We start from the raw sequence: 20,253 nt of genomic DNA, 5'->3' as shown, positions 1-20,253 counted from the left end.
CTGCCAAGAGTAATTACTGAGCTCAGAGCCAGGAGAAAGCCTTGAGCACCACCAGGTGTGATTCAACCCTCACGCCCAAATACTAGTTTGTTGATTTTGTTTTTCTTGTTTGCTTTATTTTGTTTCATCCCTAACTTCTTATGCTGAGGTCACTTACTACTACTACTGTGGTCTAGAGGGAAAGTGTTAAGGCCAAAGAGATAACATAACTTGCAATTCACTCACTTTGCATGTAGCTGACTGTGTTTAGTCCTGGCATCACATATGGTCCCTAAACCTACTCCAGGAATGACCCCTAGCACAGAGCCCAAGAGTAAGCCCTGATCACTACTGTATGTTACCCTCAAAAATAAAAAGTAAAGGGGCCAGACTGATAGCACAGTGGTAAGGCATTTGCCTTGCATGTGGCTGATCCAGGACAGATCTCGGTTTTATCCCCAGCATTCCATATGGTCCTCCAAGCCAGGAGTAACCCCTGAGTGTCACCAGGAGTGGCCCAAAAACAAAACAAAAATAGTAGAGGAAAATGTTCAATGCCAAAATAGAATACCAATATTCCAATACCAATAGAAGCCTAGTCAAGAGACATTCAGAGAATAAAATAGCAGGTTTTGATGAACCATCAATCAGAGGAGATGGTGGGGTCAGGAACAGTCATGCCAGGTTCTCTGGGTAAGTAGTGTTGCCATTTAGGAGTGGACATTTATATAAGTTGTTGACTTCACTTTTTCACATGTTGAGTTTGAAATAGCTATGTGACATAGAAGAGGTCTTGTTTAGTGCTGGGTTGAGATTGAACTGAGGCATTAAGCTGTTTGCTTGCTAAATGCCTGCTCTGTGTTCTTTGTTGTACCAGTGCTGCAAGTGCAGCAGCAAACCGAACAGAAACAGTTTTTATCTCACCAGGCCATACATTTCTGAAAATGGAATAAAAATATTTAGTTACAGGTGTGGCATTGTTTATAAAGATCTATAAAATGTATATTGTAGAGGTGCAAAGAGATAATACAGTGAATAAAGTGCTTGTTTTACATGCAATCAACTTGGTTTTGATCCCCCAATCACCATCAGGAGTAATCCTTGAATTCAGGGTCAGGAGTGATAGTACAGTGGTAGGGCATTTGCTTTGCACGTGGTCAACCCAGGACAGACCTGGGTTTAAATTCTTGGCATCCCATATGGTCCTCTGAGCCTACCAGGAGTGATTTCTAAGTGCAGAGCCAGGAGTAACCCCTGAGCACCACTGGGTGTGGCCCAAAATCCCCCCATCAAAAATCTTTGAGTACAGAGCCCAGAGCACTATTGGATGTACTATCCCAACCCCAAAATAATGTATATTGTTGAAAACTTTGTATGTGTATTGGCTCAGGGATGGAGTTGGTTGCTAAAGGCTTTTCTGAAGAGGTGTCTTGGAAATTTTGAGATTCAAGAAAGCATAGGAATTGGTTATGTATAAGAGCAGATGGGATGGGAAGAGTAATATCCTCTTCAACCCTGAAAGCCATAGTATTGCTGCTCAAAACTGGAGGAGTCAAGCACATTCTGTCACTTTAATCCGGTAGTACCTTTATTTGTGGGGTGTAGTTACCCCTGACAAAACTTGAGGGTTCCTCCTGTCCTGTTGCTGGTGGTATCACTTCCAGTGGTGCATGGAGAACCTTATACTGACAGAAATCAAACCTTGTTTTTCCCATGCAAAGCATATGGTATAGTCCTTTGTGCTCTTCTCATGCTTTTTTACCACAGGTGACTAAAGTGGAACCTAGGGACTATACAGGTCAGCTAGAGGAGAACCTGTTCAGGTCGAAACCAAAGAGCAAGATGAAGGCCCAGAACATGAGTTCTCCAATGCTGCTCCTGACTGTCTCATCACTTGTCCTTGGAGCCTATAATAAAACCCATTGTAAGATATGTATGTAGAGACTCATGCTTTGTCTTTGAGGAAGATGTAAGAAGGCTTAACTTAAACAAGGTAGTGCATTAAAAGAAGTTGTGTTTTTGTTATTATTGTTGTTGGTTTTATTTTTTGGTTTTGGAGCCACACACGGTGATGCTCAGGTGCTACTCCTGGCTGTGTACTCAGAAATTGCTCCTGGCATGGGGACCATATGAGACAAAGGGGATCGAATCATGGTTCGTCCTAGGTCAGCTAAGTGCAAGGCAAATGCCCTAACACTGCACCACCACTCTGGCCCCAAGAAGTATTTTTTTTTTTTTTGGTTTTTGGGCCACACCCGTGTGATGCTCAGGGGTTACTCCTGGCTATGTGCTCAGAAATCACCCCTGGCTTGGGGGGGACCATATGGGACGCCGGGGGATCGAACCGCGGTCCTAATCCTTGGCTAGCGCTTACAAGGCAGACACCTTACCTCTAGCACCACCTTCCCGGCCCCAAGAAGTATTTTTTTAAAAATGTTGGCAGGGTGGACTGATAGTATAGCAAGTTGAGCACTTGTCTAGCATACAGCCAACCCAGGTTTGATCCCTGACACCATATATAGTCACCTAAGCCCAGCCAGGAATGATCCTTGAATTTAGAGCCAGGAGTAAGTCCTAAACACAGCAGGAATGGCCCAAAAGCAAACAAAATCTAGTGTTGATATTTGAGTATATTGAGCAGCTATGGTGGAGGAGCTATAAAAGGAAGATGTTGAAAGATGCTCTAAGGGGTGCCAGAGCGGTGGTGCAAGCAGTAGGGCGTTTGCCTTGCATGTGCTAACCTAGGACGGATTGTGATTTGATCCCCCGGCATCCTATATGGTCCTACAAGCCAGGAGCGATTTCTGAGCACGTAGCCAGGAGGAACCCCTGAGTGTCCCTGGGTGTGGCCCAAAAAGCAAAAAAAAAAAAAAAAAAAAAAAAAGGAGGGGGCGAGGGATAGCATGGAGGTAAAGCGTTTGCCTTCCATGCGGAAGGACAGTGGTTTGAATCCCGGCATCCCATATGGTCCCCCGAGCCTGCTAGGAGCGAGTTCTGAGTGTAGAGCCAGAAGTAAACCTTGAACGTTACTGGGTGTGACCCAAAAAACAAAAAATAAATAGAAAGATATACTATGACCAGAATAATTTTTTGAGCTGCTTTGGCCTAACATTCCATTTGGGAGGGGCTGGAGGTATTTATATATAATATTTATTATTTTATTACATATATATATTTAACACATATATCACTCAGTACATCCTTAGAAATCTACCTTCTTTACAAAGACAAATATCATGCCCCACCGACCTCTTGCGCTAGGCACCCCCTCAGATGGTATGGTCCACTTTGGAAAAACATAATTCAGAATAGGGGCCTGAGCAATGGTGCAGAGGTAGGTATTTGTTTTGGATGTGGCTGACCCAGGACAGACCATGGTTCGATCCCCCGGTGTCCCATATGGTCCCCCAAGCCAGGAGCAATTTCTGAGTGCATGGCCAGGAATAACCCCTGAGCGTCACAGAGTGTGGCCCAAAAAGCAAAACAAACAAACAAAACGGAGCTGGAGAGATAGCATGGAGGTAGGGCATTTGCCTTGCATGCAGAAGGATGGTGGTTCGAATCCCAGCATCCCATATGGTCCCCTGAGCCTGCCAGGAGCGATTTCTGAGTGTAGAGCCAGAAGTAAACCCTGAACGTTACTGGGTGTGACCCCAAAACCAAAAAAAAAAAAAAAAAAAAATTGAAAAGAAAGGTTACCTAGGGGCCGGGCGGTGGCGCTCGAGGTAAGGTGCCTGCCTTACCTGCGCTAGCCTAGGAGACGGACCACGGTTCGATCCCCCGGCGTCCCATATGGTCCCCCAAGCCAGGAGCGACTTCTGAGCGCATAGCCAGGAGTAACCCCTGAGCGTCACCGGGTGTGGCCCAAAAACCAAAAAAAAAAAAAAAAAAAAAAAAAAGAAAGGTTACCTTGTCAACTGTTTATCAACCCCATAGCCTAAATAGTATCATTTTTATCTGTTTTCTTCTCTCTGCCCTCTTCTTGTCTGCTACTGTCTTGCCGAGTTTCCTCTTCTAGGTGATCTCTTGAGTTCACCTATTTTCCTCCAGCAGATACCTTGGTCCAAACCATTATTATTTATTTTCCCAGCCTACTGCTGCAGTTACTTTTGGTGTGGACTTTCCCTACAACTAGAATGCAATTTCTTAGAAGTTCAAAAGTAGGGGCCCTAAGCGATAGTACAGCGGTCTGGTGTTTGCCTTGCTTGCGGCTGACCCAGGACAAACACCCCCTCCCCCCACTGGATTCAATTCCTGGCATCCCATATGGTCTCCTGAGCCTGCCAGGAGCCATTTCTGAGTTTAGAGCCAGGAGTAGCTGAGTGCCAATTGCTGTGGCCCAAAAACATACAAAAAAAAAAAGTCCGAAGTAGGGCCAGGGTGCTAGTACAGCAGCAGGTTTGATTTCTGGTAGAGCAGGTAGAGGGCATGCTTTGTATGCAGTTCACCAGGTTTGATCCCCAACCTCTCATATGTTTTCCCCATGCACTTCTAGAAGTAATCTCTGAGCACTGCCAGTTGTGGCCCAAAAAGAAAAATTAATTTCAAAGTGCATTTCTATACCACCTAGCAGTTCTTTAATTCCCAGCAGAGACCGGAGACGAGGCAAAATTTGTTTTTGTTTTGTTTTTGTTTTTTCAGGCCACACCCATTTGATGCTCAGGGGTTACTCCTGGCTAAGCGCTCAGAAATCGCCCCTGGCTTGGGGGAACCATATGGGACGCCGGGGGATCGAAACCGAGGGCCTTCCTTGGCTAGCCCTTGCAAGGCAGACACCTTACCTCTAGCGCCTCCTCACCGGCCCTGTCAAGGCAAATTTATCCTACAAATGCAATTCACTTTTAACACTGTCAGAAATGGTAATGGGTCACATCCTACTGGTTCAACACACAGAAAAAGGGGAACTACCCCTTCTTTTGATGTCAGTCTTGAGTCCAGATTGCTCCATAGCCTTCTGACTGAGCAGATATGAATTGGAGGATCACATAACCCTGTTTATTGCTGTTGCTGTAGTGGTGGTGTGAATAGCGCTAGAATTAAAGCCCAGGAATTCACACACACTAAACATTATAGTCTACCCCTACACCTTCAGGCCTTTTTCCTTGGGTTAGATTAGTTTCCTAAAGTGGTTCACATAACAACAACAAAACCAAATTAAAAATCAAAAATATTTAATAACGGGCCAGAGTGGTGGCGCAAGTGGTAGGGTGTTTTCCTTGCACCCACTAACCTAGCACTAACCTAGGATAGACTGTGGTTTGATCCCCCAGCATCCCATATGGTCCCCCAAGCCAGGAGCGATTTCTGAGTGCAGAGCCAGGAGTAACCCCTAAACATCACCGGGTGTACCCCCCCCAAATACTTAAAGTTGCCAGTTTGTTATAAAGAATACAGGATAAGGGGCCAGTGAGGTGGTGCTAGAGGTAAGGTGTCTGCTTTGCAAGCGCTAGCCAAGGAAGGACCGAGGTTCGATTCTCCGGTGTCCCATATGGTCCCCCCAAGCCAGGGGCAATTTCTGAGCGCTTAGCCAGGAGTGACCCCTGAGCATCAAACGGGTGTGGCCCGAAAAACCAAAAAAAAAAAAAAAAGGATACAGGATAAGGTCTGGAGAAGTAGCTAGTGCTGGGTCTTTGTGGAAATGAGTTGTACCCATCCCTGGAACCAAACCCAGAATTCACCAAATATTGTTGTCCAAAATCTATAGAACTTTATGTGCATCCATTGCCCTCCTTTCCCTAGAATTAGTGGTTCTGGTTGAAAGCTTGACCCTCTAATCTCTTGGTCTTTCTAGTGATTGACCCTTCCCCAAGTCTATCTGGGAGTCCCTACCCTAAGTGATCTCACTAGCATAAACCCCTGATGAATGATAAAAAACACTCCCATCATTCATAAAATTCCAAAGGTTTGAGTTGTAGGACAGAAACTAAGGACAAAAAAACAATATATTTCTCATTGTATCATAAAAGCAAATCTCAACTTGTTATTTCCCTACCCAGAAATTTTCTGTGAATCCTTAATTATTCACAGAATAAAGATTTAATCCCTCAACAGTTTATGGAAGTTCTCTGTGCAATCCCACCTAGACCTGTCTTCAGGCCATACTCTACTAGACTAGCACTTTCTTTTTTTTTTTTTTTTGGTTTTTGGGCCACACCCCACAGTGCTCAGGGGTTACTCCTGGCTATCTGCTCAGAAATAGCTCCTGGCAGGCACGGGGGACCATATGGGACGCCGGGATTCGAACCAACCACCTTTGGTCCTGGATGGCTGCTTGCAAGGCAAACGCCGCTGTGCTATCTCTCCGGGCCTGACTAGCACTTTCTTTTTTTTTTTTTTTTTTTTTTTTTTTTTTTTTTTTTTTTTTTTTGGTTTTTGGGCCACACCCGGTAACGCGCAGGGGTTACTCCTGGCTATGCGCTCAGAAGTCGCTCCTGGCTTGGGGGACCATATGGGACGCCGGGGGATCGAACCGCGGTCCGTCTCCTAGGCTAGCGCAGGTAAGGCAGGCACCTTACCTTAGCGCCACCGCCCGGCCCCCTGACTAGCACTTTCTAATCTCTTGGCTTACACACCTTTTCTCTGTTGGTCAGCTTCTGTCTTTCACTTGGTTTTTTTTTTTTTTATTGGACTCTGTGCTCCAGTATCTCCTCTTGGAGTCTTTCTGAGGCTCATAAGTATCCATCTCTTTCACAGATCTGCTGTATGCTGTATTTCCTTTAAGGTCTACAGCTGTGTTTGACCTACTCTCTACCATCAGCATGTGACAGAACATGCTAATTGAATGCCTAAATGATTTAGGAAGAATCTCCTCCCTCAGGACCTAACTCCCTTTTCTCTGTGTGAACTGTCTCTTCCTCCTCTGTACTCCCTCCTTTCTTCCTCTGCTCTAGGTTTTTTCCAATGAAGGTCAATTCAAGTTTCGCTTTGGGGTCCGTGGCCGCTCACCTGGGCAGCTGCAGCGTCCCACAGGTGTGGCAGTGGACACCAATGGAGACATTATTGTGGCAGACTATGACAACCGTTGGGTCAGCATCTTCTCCCCAGAGGGCAAGTTCAAGGTGAGAACTTGATAATAGTGCAGAACTACACATTGAACCCCTGATGGCTAATTGAGGTGATGTTTCTATATCCTTTTAGTAGTTAGGGATTGGAATAGTCGAAACCCGGCCCAAAGTTCTGCTTTGGTGCCAGGCTTGGACTATTCTTTCATCAGGCAGTATAAGGTCCTTTATATCTTCTTCCAGACCAAGATTGGAGCTGGCCGTCTTATGGGCCCCAAGGGAGTGGCTGTAGACCGGAATGGACATATTATTGTGGTTGACAACAAATCTTGCTGTGTCTTCACCTTCCAGCCCAATGGCAAGCTGGTTGGCCGTTTTGGGGGCCGGGGAGCCACAGACCGCCATTTTGCAGGTATTTCGGGGAACAGTTCAGAAATCTATTTCAAAACAATAGTTCAAAGAGTCTCCTGAGATCATACCTCTAAAAGCCCCTTTTCCTATATCTTGGCCCCTCCTTTGCTGCTGACATCATCATCCTAGACTCTGCTCTCTCCTAACACCTCAGTATTATCATCTTGGCTAGTTTTTCCCATTCTGCTCAATATCCTAGCTCAGGGGCCAGCATGATAGCGCAGCAGTAGGGCTTTAGCCTTGCATGCGGCTAATCCAGGAAAGACCTCGGTTCGATTCCTGGTGTCCCATATGGTCCCCCAAACCAGGAGCGATTTCTGAGCGCATAGCCAGGAGTAATTCCTGTGTGTCACCAGGTGTGGCCCAAAAAGAAAATCAAAGAAACAACAACAAAAACAAATATCCTAGCTTACTGCCCTAGAGACATCCTTATATTTTCAGGGCCCCATTTTGTGGCTGTGAACAACAAGAATGAGATTGTAGTGACGGATTTCCATAACCATTCAGTGAAGGTCAGTGTCTTCCCTTACCTCTTTTATCCTACCCTAAGATCATTCACTTGATCAGTAAATAAGTGTTGTCATGGCTACTTTGTACCTGGAACTATGCTTAATGCTGGGGTATAATAAAATGTAAATCAAATATACTTCCTATATTCTTAACTTGGCTATCCTAAGGAAGATTAAAGGTAGCTAGGATCTTTTAATGTGATGTAGTATGTTCTGTGATAGAGAGATGAAAGGAACGTAGAAGAGCATAAGGGGAGAATAGATGAAGACTAAAAATTATCTCTAATGTGCAAGTGAGAATTAAGAAGATGGAGAGGGAGGAAAAAGATAGGAGGCAAAGGGAGCAAGAGCCCTTTTCTCCTAGAGAAGATGAGCTATGGAGTACTTCACAGACATCAGCTAGAGGTGGTGGATAGGATGTGGGAGATAGGGATGGGAAACTTGAGAAGAGCAAGAATGTTGCTGTACAATGTGGGTCCTCAACCCTAGCCCTCCACCTCATCCTTTTTCAAAGTCTTTCCCCTTGCCTGAAGCCAGGTCCCCAGTCCCCAGTCCTCTCCCCTGCCAGGTATACAGTGCCGATGGAGAGTTCCTCTTCAAGTTTGGTTCCCATGGCGAGGGCAATGGGCAATTCAACGCCCCCACTGGAGTAGCTGTGGACTCTAATGGGAATATCATTGTGGCTGATTGGGGCAATAGTCGCATCCAGGTGAGTAATAGGGGGGTGAGATTCCTGTTGTATCCCATGTAAATATCTCCCCTCTCTCCCAGCACCTCTAATCTGCCCAATATCTCTTCTCCCTTCATTCTTCACTCATTTCCTAGGTATTTGACAGCTCTGGCTCGTTCCTGTCATATATCAACACATCTGCAGAGCCGCTATATGGCCCTCAGGGCTTGGCACTGACCTCAGATGGCCACGTGGTAGTGGCTGATGCTGGGAACCACTGTTTTAAGGCCTATCGCTACCTCCAGTAGCTGCACAGGGGTCCTGCCTGGCTCACGGAGGGATGGACAATAGGGGTGATTGGACAAGAGGGTCTGGCCGGGAGGTGGACCAGACCTGGCAGCACTGAATGTGGGCTGTGGGCGTGAGTGTGCCCAGGGCCCTCCCTCTCCCTGTCTCCCAACCCCACGGTTGCACTTTATTTATTCGGTTCTTGCTTTGGTGATTGGGTGGGCCTGATCTGTGGTCCCAAGGATGTGTGCAGAGCTTCACCCTACCCTCCCTTAAACACCTCCCTTATGCCCTCAGTCTGCTCCCCACCCCCTGCCTGGGGCCACAACAGCCTCTAACTCCAGGACAGACGTTCCTCTGGTTGTCTCCCTATCACCCCATACACACTGACAGAGACAGCAATACCCCTCCCCACACCATATTAAATAAATGTGTTCTCCAAGTCGGTTTGATTGGTTTCTTGTGGGGTAAGTGATGGGAGGGTTGAATTCACTCTGGTCTGAAAGCTGAGCAAGCAACAGGCCTTGCTGTTTCGAAGCTCCTGGAGAGAAGAAGAGAGAGTGAATCCCTTGTACTACAAATCATCTGTCAGATCCTCATCCTCAAAGAGATGGGGATTACAGAAAAAAACTAAGTCATTTTTCTGCCCTGGACTAAGAAGCAACCTGAGAAAAGTTGCTCAGACCAAGACACAGCCAGCAAAAGCTGCAAAGATTAGATTCCAGTCAAAACTGCCTCTGCAGTAGTACAGTGAAAAGAGAATTTGCCTTGCACATGGCTAACCTAGGTTCAATTCTGGCATCCCATTTTGGTCCTCTGAGCCAACCAGGAGTGATTCTTAAGTACAGAGCCAGGAATAACATTGAGCAACACCAGATGTTACCCCTACTTCCCAAACAAACATACAAACTAAAAACCTGAAGACCCAAGTCTGGGTTAACAACCAGGTATCAGATAGGGACTAGCTGAAGTGGAAGTTGTGGGAGGTTCCATGGTCAACTTTGGAGTTTAGTCCTAAAGCCATGCTTACTTTTAAGCCTTCTCTCCCTTATAAGATTATTGTTCTTTTCTCTGAGTAAAACAAGAATTTCAACACTCTGTGCATTAGTCTGTTCAGTCTTGAAATAAAGCAAGTGGTACATGGAAATTTGAGAAGTAAAGACTATGATTCCTCCCTCTCTATAAAAGGCTTAACCACAGAAAACTAGAGAGTATGTTGCTGATGAACAGAACCCAGACTATGATTTTGGGAGTTATGGATTTGGTGATGCTGGTTACGAGAGGTTACAGAATGGATCCACCATGATTCCTGGTCCAGGAAAAAAGCTCTCCATAGACTTGTGCAAAGACCAAGGAGCACCATATGAACTAGATATAGATAGATGAGATCTACTGATAATATTCACTTTATTAATCTTGTCTTCTCTGGGGCTTGGTAGACAGGTGGAGGGACAAATGAAATCCCATACTGTTTCAGGGAAAGTATTCTTATAGAGCCTCCTCTATAGTTTCTGATTTTTGAGTGGGGGTTGCCCAAGCTCATGCCCCGACTAGCAAAAATGGATCATACAGTCAGTCACCCAACATCATGGGCTCTTCCCAGAGAGCTCTTGGGTGGTGGTACAAACCCATGCACAACGCATGGGCAGCAGCTCAGAGACAGTATCTTTTTTTTTTTTTTTTTTTTTGGTTTTTGGGCCACACCCGGTAACGCTCAGGGTTTACTCCTGGCTATGCGCTCAGAAGTTGCTCCTGGCTTGGGGGACCATATGGGACACTGGGGGATCGAACCACAGTCCGTCCAAGGCTAGCGCAGGCAAGGCAGGCGCACCTTACCTTTAGCGCCACCGCCCGGCCCCCAGAGACAGTATCTTAAAGCTCCCAGTCTTAAATCTCTCACGTGTATACATTCTGAGGCACCAAGAAATAGGAGGGGAATAAAATGCAATTAAAAATGGAGTATTGGGCCCGGAGAGATAGCACAGCGGTGTTTGCCTTGCAAGCAGCCGATCAAGAACCTAAGGTGGTTGGTTTGAACCCCGGTGTCCCATATGGTCCCCTGTGCCTGCCAGGAGCTATTTCTGAGCAGACAGCCAGGAGTAACCCCTGAGCACCACCGGGTGTGACCCAAAAAAAAATGGAGTCTCAAGCTGGTTTGATGGTAGTGGTTTATCAGAACGTATTAACGTTAGTTATCACAAAAGTTGGTATATAACCCCCCCACTGCTCAATTTGGCTTAAAAAAAACGGAGTCTCAGGGGCTGGAGTAGTGGCACAAGTGGTAAGGCTTCTTGGACGGACCACAGTTTGATCCCCCAGCCCATATGGTCCCCCAAGTCAGGGGCGACTTCTGAGCGCATAGCCAAGAGTAACCCCTGATCATCACGAGGTGTGGCCAAAATAACCAAAAGTCTCTGGGAGGTCCAGTCCATGGTAGGAAGTTTGCCACAAAGAGCGGGGTAGGGCAATTAGGACAGAGAAGGCACCAATGGCAATGATAATTGGAAATAATTATTCTGGACAAGAACTTGGTGCTGAAAGAAGATAAAGTGATATGCTGATATCCTATCAGTAACAATATTATTACTAAAAGGAAAAAAAAAGGAAGAAGAAAAATATCTGCTACAGAGCAGGCATAGAGTGGAGGGTAGGGGAAGGACAGAGAGAAGGGTAAGAGGGACATTGGTGGCTGGAAATGGCACCGGTGAAAGGTGTTGTACATTGTATGACTGAAGCTCAATCATGCATAATTTTGTAGCTATGTATCTTATAAGGATTTTTTTTAAAGGTAGGAGCCAGTGTGTGGTAGCATAGCAGTAGGGCTTTTGCCTTGCACATGGCTGACCCAGGATGGATGTGGGTTCAATCCCCGCCATCTCATATGGTCCCCTGAGCTAGGAGCGATTATTTTTTCTTTTTTTGGTTTTTGCTGCACTCAGGAATTACTCCTGGCTCGAGCTCGAGCCTGCCAGGAGCAACTTTTGAGCTCAGAGCCAGGAGTAATCCCTGAGCACTGCTGTGGCCCCAAAACCAAAAAAAAAATAAATAAATAAAATAATAATAATAATAATAAAAGGAACTCTTGGACTGGAGGGATAATGAAAAGGTACTTACTTACCTTGCTCGCGGCTAACTCCCAGCATCTCATGTGGTCCTCTGAGTGTGCCAGGTGTGATTCCTGAGCTCAAAGCTAGGAATAACTTCTGAGTTCTACCATGTTTGGCCAAAACAAAAGATGAAATTTCTTGGTGAGAAGCCCCACTGAGTGGATCCTCTACTAGGTAGAGCAGGTTGCTGGGCCTTATTTTCATAAATATATGACTAGATATACTGCCTCAATCAGGCAGAAGGAGCCTCAAAGTAGGGATGCTTCCTTATGAGTTCAAGTCTACCATGAGAAGTAGTGTCTGAAAGTACAGGCTTGCCCTTATTTTATTTGCATAAATCTTTTTTTTGTTTGTTTGTTTGTTTTTTTTCTTTTTCTTTTCTTTTCTTTTTTTTTTTGGTTTTTGGGTCACACCGGCTGTGCTCAGGGGTTACTCCTGACTCTATGCTCAGAAATCGCTCCTGGCAGGCTCGGGGGACCATATGGGGTGCCGGGATTTGAACCATCATCCTTCTGCAGGCAAGGCAAATGCACTGCCTCCATGCTATCTCTCTGGCCCTGCATAAATCTTTTTTTTAAAATAATTTTTATTGTGACAAAAGTGAATAACAAATCTTTCACAGTAATATTTAAGGTACATAGTGACAATGAATCAGGTCCATTCCCACCACCAGGATTGTCCTCCCTACACTTCTTTTCCCAGCATGTGTGTGGCTGACCCAGGATGGACTTTGGTTCGATCCCCAGCATCCCATATGGTCTCCCAAGCCAGGAGAGATTTCTGAACGCATAGCAAGGAGTAACCCCAGAGAGTCACTGGGTGTGGCACACACACACACACACACACACACACAACAACAACAACTAAGAAAAAAGAAAGTTATTTTGTGATTCTATAAGGGTTTCTACTGGGCTTGATTTACCTGACCCTCATATATAGACAGAGATGGTTCCTCACTGGAGTAAGAGTTTAGTGTTAGAGTTAGTTAGTAAGTGTTAGAGTTTAGTAGGGAAATCAGGCAAAGTTAAAAGAACAAAGCATCAGATGTATAATGACAACTTGTTAGAGATAAATAAAATTAGATGCAGTAAATGACTAAGGCTTTAGATGGTGTTGGTCAAGGAAGATCCCTTTGAACAATTATCTTCAAGATGGAGGATAGGATAGGAACTAGCTATGCTAGGAAGAGGAACTGGAGTTCTTCAGGCAAAAGAAGAACAGGATCAGATCCTCAGAGTCAATAAGCTGTGCATATGCTTTCATTCTAGAGGCCCAGGTTCAGTCCCTGGTACCACCTGGTTCATCTAGGGCTGACCCCTAAGAGTATCTCGTAAGTACTATTGGTTGGACTCAAAAGAATTAAAAAAAAAAAAGAAAAGAAAAGAATAGGTGCAAATATTTTGATAGTATTTTAGGACCAGATCAATAGCACAAAGGGTAGGGAGCATGTGCAACAGCCAGCCATGATTCAATCTCCCACATCTATAGGGTCCCCTAAGCCTGCCAGGAGTGATTCCTTAGTGCAGATTCCTATGCATTTCTGGTTGTGACACCAAAACCAAAACCAAAACCAAAATAAAATATTCACTTCCTAATAATTGTATTACATTCTATTTTTACTCGTGCACTTAAGATTGCTTACATCAATTATATCTTCTTGGAAAATGACATATTCTTGCACATTTCTTCCTAATTCTATCTTGACAATATCTTCTTGGTAGATAGGAGATAGATATAAAAGAACTATTTACCTCGTAGTAATTGGCAGGTGTTGCACAACAGGGTAGTTTTACCTCCAGAGGACTTGCTCTTAATCATTTAACAGCTTATCCCTTGCCAGAATAAGGAGCATGGCTTGAAGATTTAAACACTCTATCATGGGTGGCCACTGAGTAATCATGTAAATTGGCTAAGACACTTAATAACTGTTTTTTCCTCCATTGGTAAAGTGTAATCAATACTACACAAACATATAGGATGCTATATATATAATTTTTAGTAGGGGACACAGGCTGTGGAAGGGAAATAGGATTCCTTTAGAAATGCTTCCTCAGTTGTGGGGGCCTGGCAATACAATGTTGGCTTAATGGTACTTGGGAGCTACCAATGACAGACTTGATGGTGCTTTGAGAGTCATATAATGGTGGTGATGGAACACTGGGCCCCAAACATGTTAGATATGTTCTACCACTTGAGCTCTCTCCCATGCCCTCAGTGGGGAGACAAATATATGTCAGCACTTAGCACAGTGCCACTCACATACATGTGCCAGTAGAACAGGGGTCTCAAACTCAATTTACCTGGGGGCCACAGGAGGCAAAGTCAGGGTGAGGCAGGGCTGCATAAGGGATTTTGCTTACCAAATATTCGCAATAAAAAATCACATTAGTAAGAAAAAAATAGCAAAAAATCACATTAAACATTTGCATACCCCAAACGGAACTGCTCGGGGTATGTAAATGTTTAATGCGATTTTTTTCTTACTGATGCGATTTTTTTTGACTTTTTTTTATAATTTTTATTTTGATCATAGTGGTTTACATGTTGACAATAATATTTTAGTTAAATATTTACATAACATGGGGGGGGATTCCCATCACCAAATTGTCTTCCCTACACCTCCGGTTTTGTCCTATCTCCCATATCCACTTCCCTCACCCCCAGGGCTGCTAGAATATGTGATCCCCTATGTACCTATCCTACCACATAGTAGTCTTGCATCTGATTGGTCTAGATGTCTCCCTAATTTCCCCCTCTAACTGGGAGGTAGGCCTAGCTAGTTAAATTTGCGTGGTTTGGTCTGAAGAAGAGAAAAGTAGTAAACTGGGGTAAAAGTCTAATACTCCAAAAGTGGGCAGAGTCCTTCTAGAGGCTCTCAATATCGATTTGATGGATGATGGAGAAAACTGATGCGATTTTTTTGCGATTATTTGGTAAGCGAATAATCGCGCATACTGCGATATTTGAAGGCCGGCCGCGGGCCACAAAATGTTGTACTGAGGGCCGCAAACGGCCCGTGGGCCGCGAGTTTGAGACCCCTGCAGTAGAAGGACAAGAGAGATAGGACAGGGACTAAGGCACTTACTTGCCTTGTATGTTGCCAACTCCAGCTCAGTTCCCAACAAATCATACGTTCGCCTGAACACTGCCAGGAATGATCCTTAAACACAGAGCCTGAGCATATCTAATGTCTATTAAACAAACAAAAGCACGTACCAATTGATATGAATCATTTATAATTAATCACAGGAAGCAAGAATGAACTATAGGAAACTTCATTATAAAGTGAAAGAAAATGCTTGTTGGAGGGAACAATTGTGAGCAGAGGATTCTTTCAGATGACCTGGAAATTGATCCCTGAGCTGTCGCTGTCTAAAATCAGGAAATAGGATCCAATCTCTGCTCCCTCTAGCATACCACTTCAGCAGCGGCCAAACTTAGCCCTTAGTGGGCTCTTGGAGCGACTGAGGTCAGAGTACTCAGATTAGAGGCACAGCAACTCAATGCATCCATACCCTGGGACAGAGGGTTAATGTAAAACCTAAATGTAGCCCCTAGCAAATCTAGAAGAAGCCCAATCCAACAAGACATTTGCTGGCCCACATTCAGGTTAATTTGAAGGGAGTTAGGAAGGTGCAATACATTGCATCAGGAAAAAAGAGTGTCGAATTTTTTTAGATTTGAATTCTCTAGGAAACCAATCAAAACAGAGACTGAGATTGAGCTCTAAGGCACTAAGAGTTGCTTGGAGAGGGAATGTGCTTCCAAGGCCCCACTGGGAGCTTAAACGAGTTAGGAAAGCTGGAAAGACTTTCAGGGAGAAAAGCTCCAGGGATTGGCGCTAGTGAGGGCAGAGTGCGCTGATCCATTTGGCCTCCAGGGGGCGGTCAGGCTCAAGTATGGATGGGCACCTCCTCCTAAGCCCCTAATAGAGGACTGGGACAGACACAGAACAGCTTATTCTAGCGTCCTCTGAGAAGAGGTGTCTTGTGCCAGATTTGCCAACATATCCACAGGATGAATTCTCAAAACACACATAGCTCATTGCCTCTTAGCTCTTGCTCTGAACTTGAGCCCCAACCCATTCCATGCAAGACTGCTGACCTAGTCCCTGGGACTGGGTAAAGGGTGGGGAACAAGAGGCAGGAAGAAGGGAGCAAAGAGGAAGGTTCCAATTGGGATATTTAAACAACCTTTGGGTAGTCAAGAAAATAAGTTTTCTCCCTTCAAAGAGCCTGGTAGGCCAGAAAGGAAGCTGTTCTTCTGGACCTGCAGATACTTACTACAGCATTTCAGGGAGCTCTTGGTGACTTGATGCGAAAGCTTCCATTTTCCCAGACAGGATCAGTGAAATCTTAGGAAATAAGAGCTATGGCTCTGGAACTAGCAACAGCTGTTAAGGGGGTTGCTAATGAAAGGTCACTCAGTGGTGGGTAGGGAAAATTCCAGGAGAAATATAATGTTTAAAAGCTGAAAAAGAAGGAAGAAATGAGAAATCTGGGTGGTGCCATACAGTTAGGGTGAGTAGGTCCAATCAGGGATGCTTTCATTGGATAGAATGTGAGTGGTAGGCATCTGCTGTAGAAAATGTGGAAATACCCAGATTGCCCAAACCCTAAAGAGTTTAGTTTTGCCCACTATTCAAATAGGGAGGAGGACTAGTGCTTACAAGGCATATTCTCTCTCTTCTCTCTCTCTCTCTCTCTCTCTCTCTCTCTCTCTCTCTCTCTCTCTCCCTCTCTCTCTCTCTCTCTCTCTCTCTCTCCCTCTCTCTCTCTCTCTCTCTCTCTCTCTCTCTCTCTCTCTCTCTCTCTCTCTCTCTCTCTCTCTCTCTCTCTCTCTCTCTCTCTCTCTCTCTGTGTGTGTGTTTGGTTTGGCATCCCATATGGTCTCCTGTGCCTGCCAGGAGCTATTTCTGAGCAGATAACCAGGAGTAATCCCTGAGCACCGCTGGGTGTGGCCCAAAAACAAAAAAAAAAAAAAACAAAAAACAAAACAAAAAAAAAAAAGAAAAGAAAAGAAAAGAAATCGCTCCTGGCAGGCTTGGGAGACCATATGGGATGCTGGGATTCAAACCATTGTCCTCCTGCATGCCAGGCAAATGCCCTATCTCCATGCTATCTCTCCAGCCCCATTTTCTTTTTTTTTTTGGGGGGGGGGTTGGTTTTTGGGCCACACCTGACAACACTCAAGGGTTATTCCTGGCTCTGCGCTCAGAAATTACTCTTGGCAGGCTTGGGGGACCATATGGGATACTGGGAATCAAACCCAGGTCTGTTGAGTAAGGCAAATACCCTACCATTGTGCTATCTCTCCGGCCCCTACAAGGCATATTTTCATTTGTAAATCTAAAGGAACACTGACTCCCATAGATCAGGATTTGTTGCTCTCTTGAGCCTGGCAATCCTTGTTTTCCTGTTAAGAAAAACCTCTGCAGGAAAAAAAAAAAGGAATCTAAAATTTCCACTAGGGTACTATAGAGGAATTCCAGGTGCATAGAGCAATGTGAGAGGATTAGATCGGGGTCCTTAAACTGCAACCTGTGGGTCACTAAGGACATTTATCCAGCCCTCCATGTGTGTTTTTGCTACTGCTGCCTGTCCTGCTTAGAAACCTACTAGTTCGACACCTGCTAGTCCCCGCCCGCAGTACACATGTGTGTGATGTGTGCAGTACTCTCCAACTCCCCTCCTTCTCTATGTCTCTAAAGTTCTCCTCTCAATCTTAGGCAGGAGTTCTCAAACTATGGCAGTCAAAAGCAGGCTCATAGTTCCCATTGAAATACTGGTAAGTTTGTTAATTTAACCTTACTTGTTTGTCATTTGAAATATTGTTATTTGTTCTCTTTTTTTATTTTACTTCAAAATGTGTGTAGTAAAAAAAGAACACCAAAATGTGTGTAGTGTGCATAATAATTTGTTCATTGTTTATTTGTTTTTTAAACTATAGTCCAACCTTCTTTTTTTTTTTTTTTTTTGTTTTTGGGCCACACCCAGTAACGCTCAGGGGTTACTCCTGGCTATGTGCTCAGAAGTTGCTCCTGGCTTGGGGGACCATATAGGACACCAGGGGATCGAACCGCGGTCCGTCCAAGTCTAGCGCAGGCAAGGCAGGCACCTTACCTTTAGCGCCACCGCCCGGCCCCTAGTCCAACCTTCTAATGGTCTGAGGGACAGTGAACTGACTCCCTGTTTAAAAAGTTCGAGGACCCCTGATTTGAATCTTTTTAGCCTAGGTTATGGAACAAGTCCTGAAACCTCGGACTACTCTGGATCTGAATGTTCATAATTGTCTTCCATATTGGCTGGAAACAAGGCAGGTTTTGCAGAGTGACCTCTGGGAGTACTGAAGATTGTAGGTGATATTCCAAGGCTACAGGCAGGGAAGTGTGCGATTGGGACGCTGAAGGAAGAAACAGGACATAAGGGACTGGAGAGATAGTACAGTGGGTAAGGTGCTTGCCTTGCATGAAGCTGACCCAAGTTTAATCCCTGGTATTCTATATGGTCCCTGAAGTACCATCAGGACCGATCCCTGACTACAATGTCATGAGTAACCCTTGAGCATTTTAGGCATGGCCCCAAACCAAAACCAAATAAAACAAAAAAGAACAAGACCCGGGGCTGGAGTGACCTGTTAGTATAGCAGTTAAGGTGCTTGACTTATTGTAGCTGACCAAGTTTGACCTCTGGCATTCGAGTACCTCCAGGAGTGATTCCTTAGTGCAGAATCAAGAGTAACCCCTGAGCACTGCTGGGTGGGATCCAAAACAACAACAACAACAACAACAACAACAGCAAGACCATAACTTGAAGGGCTGTGACTATACCATTAGAGTATGCCTCCATCATAACACAAACCCCAGTCCCTTACCTTAGAGGAGGAACATTTGACTAGTATATCAGCATTACTAGTACTTAAAGCCCCTCTTACTTTCATTTAATGGTTTATTGTTTATTTATTGTTTATTATTTATCATTTAGCTGTTTATTGGACACTTATTAATGCCAGGTAAGTGAGGAAGGAAAAGAGAAAGAAAATAAAGCAAGTTATAGGTGAAATAATTTCAAGTGTTAACAAGTGCTATAAAAGAAACAAGCTAGAGTTGAGGCCAGAGCAATAAGCTGTCAGTGGGCTAGAATGACAGCACAGCAGTTAGGGTGTTTGCCTTGCATTCTGCTGGCCAACCTGGGGTTCAATCCCCCAGCATCCCATCTGGCCCCTGAGCCTTTCAGGAGTGATTGCTGAGTGTAGAGCCAGGACTAACCCCTGAATGCTAGCCTGGTGTATAGCCCCCAAAAGAAAACAAAACAAACAAAAAATAAGCTGTCAATACTGTGAAATGCCACTTAGTTTAATTTAACTTTGACAGGAATGTAGAACATTTCCTTTCAGGTGGGAATTACCAAGAAAGACCAATAATGTGTAGTCCTCTCTTCCTGCCCTCTTACTGTCAGTCAGTCTTTCCCATCCAGATGAGTTTTGCAAATCTCTTTGCCTGTGGAGGTGGGGCTAGGGGAGGGACTTGGACATTTGGTGACAATGAATTATTGACCTAACAAGGCCAAATCTAAAGAGTCTCGCGAGAGGAAAACTTAGAAAATACAGGGGAGAATTCTCTAAATTAAATCTTTCTTGCTCACCCCTCTCTCCATGAAGTACCACTGTTTTAGATAGTTTAGAGCAGGGCTTAAGACTTTGTATACAAGGGGCGGGAGCAGTGGTGCAAGTGGCAAGGCATCTGCTTTGTGTGCGCTAGCCTAGGGCCTAGGACAGACCGAGGTTCAATCTCCCAGCATTCCATATGGTCCCCCCAAGCCAGGAGCGATTTCTGAGCACATAGCTGGGAGTAACCACTCAGCGTCACAGGGTGTGGCCCAAAACCCACCCCCCCCCCAAAAAAAAAAAAGGAAAACAGACTTTGTATACAAAAAGCTCAGTTTTCTTCTTGAATTTCCCCCTCATTATAGAGATAATATAGGATATGATTCTCTGTCAATATCCCCCCCCCCAAACCTTATGGGTACGCAGCCCATTCCTAAGGTGATGAAAGTCATGTTCGGAACCAAAGGCCCGCGCTAGTCACTGCTAGGAAGTCATCAAGAGGGGGTGGAGGCTTTCTGCCAGGAAGAGCTAGTCCTGAACACAACTTTTTGTCCAGACCCTGACCTTATTTGCAATGATGTAATCAGCCAATATTGGCATAGTACTGAGAGACAGTTTAATCCTAGCAGGTTTGGAGGTGGGGTAGTGCTACAGCCACCTCTATATAAGGAGTTCAGTCAGGT

The 20,253-nt window shown here is 44.9% G+C and overlaps 1 protein-coding gene across 2 annotated transcripts in view; it reads left to right on the top strand.

Annotated features, from left to right (window-relative positions):
* TRIM3 (tripartite motif containing 3) overlaps positions 1-9,300 on the top strand; it is a 35,435-nt gene extending 26,135 nt beyond the window's left edge. For both annotated transcript variants that reach the window (XM_049780265.1, XM_049780266.1), the window contains 5 exons: positions 6,870-7,037; positions 7,224-7,392; positions 7,833-7,903; positions 8,469-8,609; positions 8,726-9,300. In XM_049780265.1, coding sequence (XP_049636222.1) covers positions 6,870-7,037; positions 7,224-7,392; positions 7,833-7,903; positions 8,469-8,609; positions 8,726-8,878 — 702 coding nt within the window. In that variant the 3' untranslated portion in view covers positions 8,879-9,300. The remainder of the gene's footprint in view (positions 1-6,869; positions 7,038-7,223; positions 7,393-7,832; positions 7,904-8,468; positions 8,610-8,725) is intronic.
* Positions 9,301-20,253: the final 10,953 nt, after the last annotated feature.

Source organism: Suncus etruscus, chromosome 9 (genome assembly GCF_024139225.1).
Source record: "Suncus etruscus isolate mSunEtr1 chromosome 9, mSunEtr1.pri.cur, whole genome shotgun sequence".
NCBI lineage: Eukaryota > Metazoa > Chordata > Mammalia > Eulipotyphla > Soricidae > Suncus > Suncus etruscus.
The sequence above is the reverse complement of the archived record's forward strand: the minus strand, read 5'-3'. Positions and strand labels throughout refer to the sequence as shown.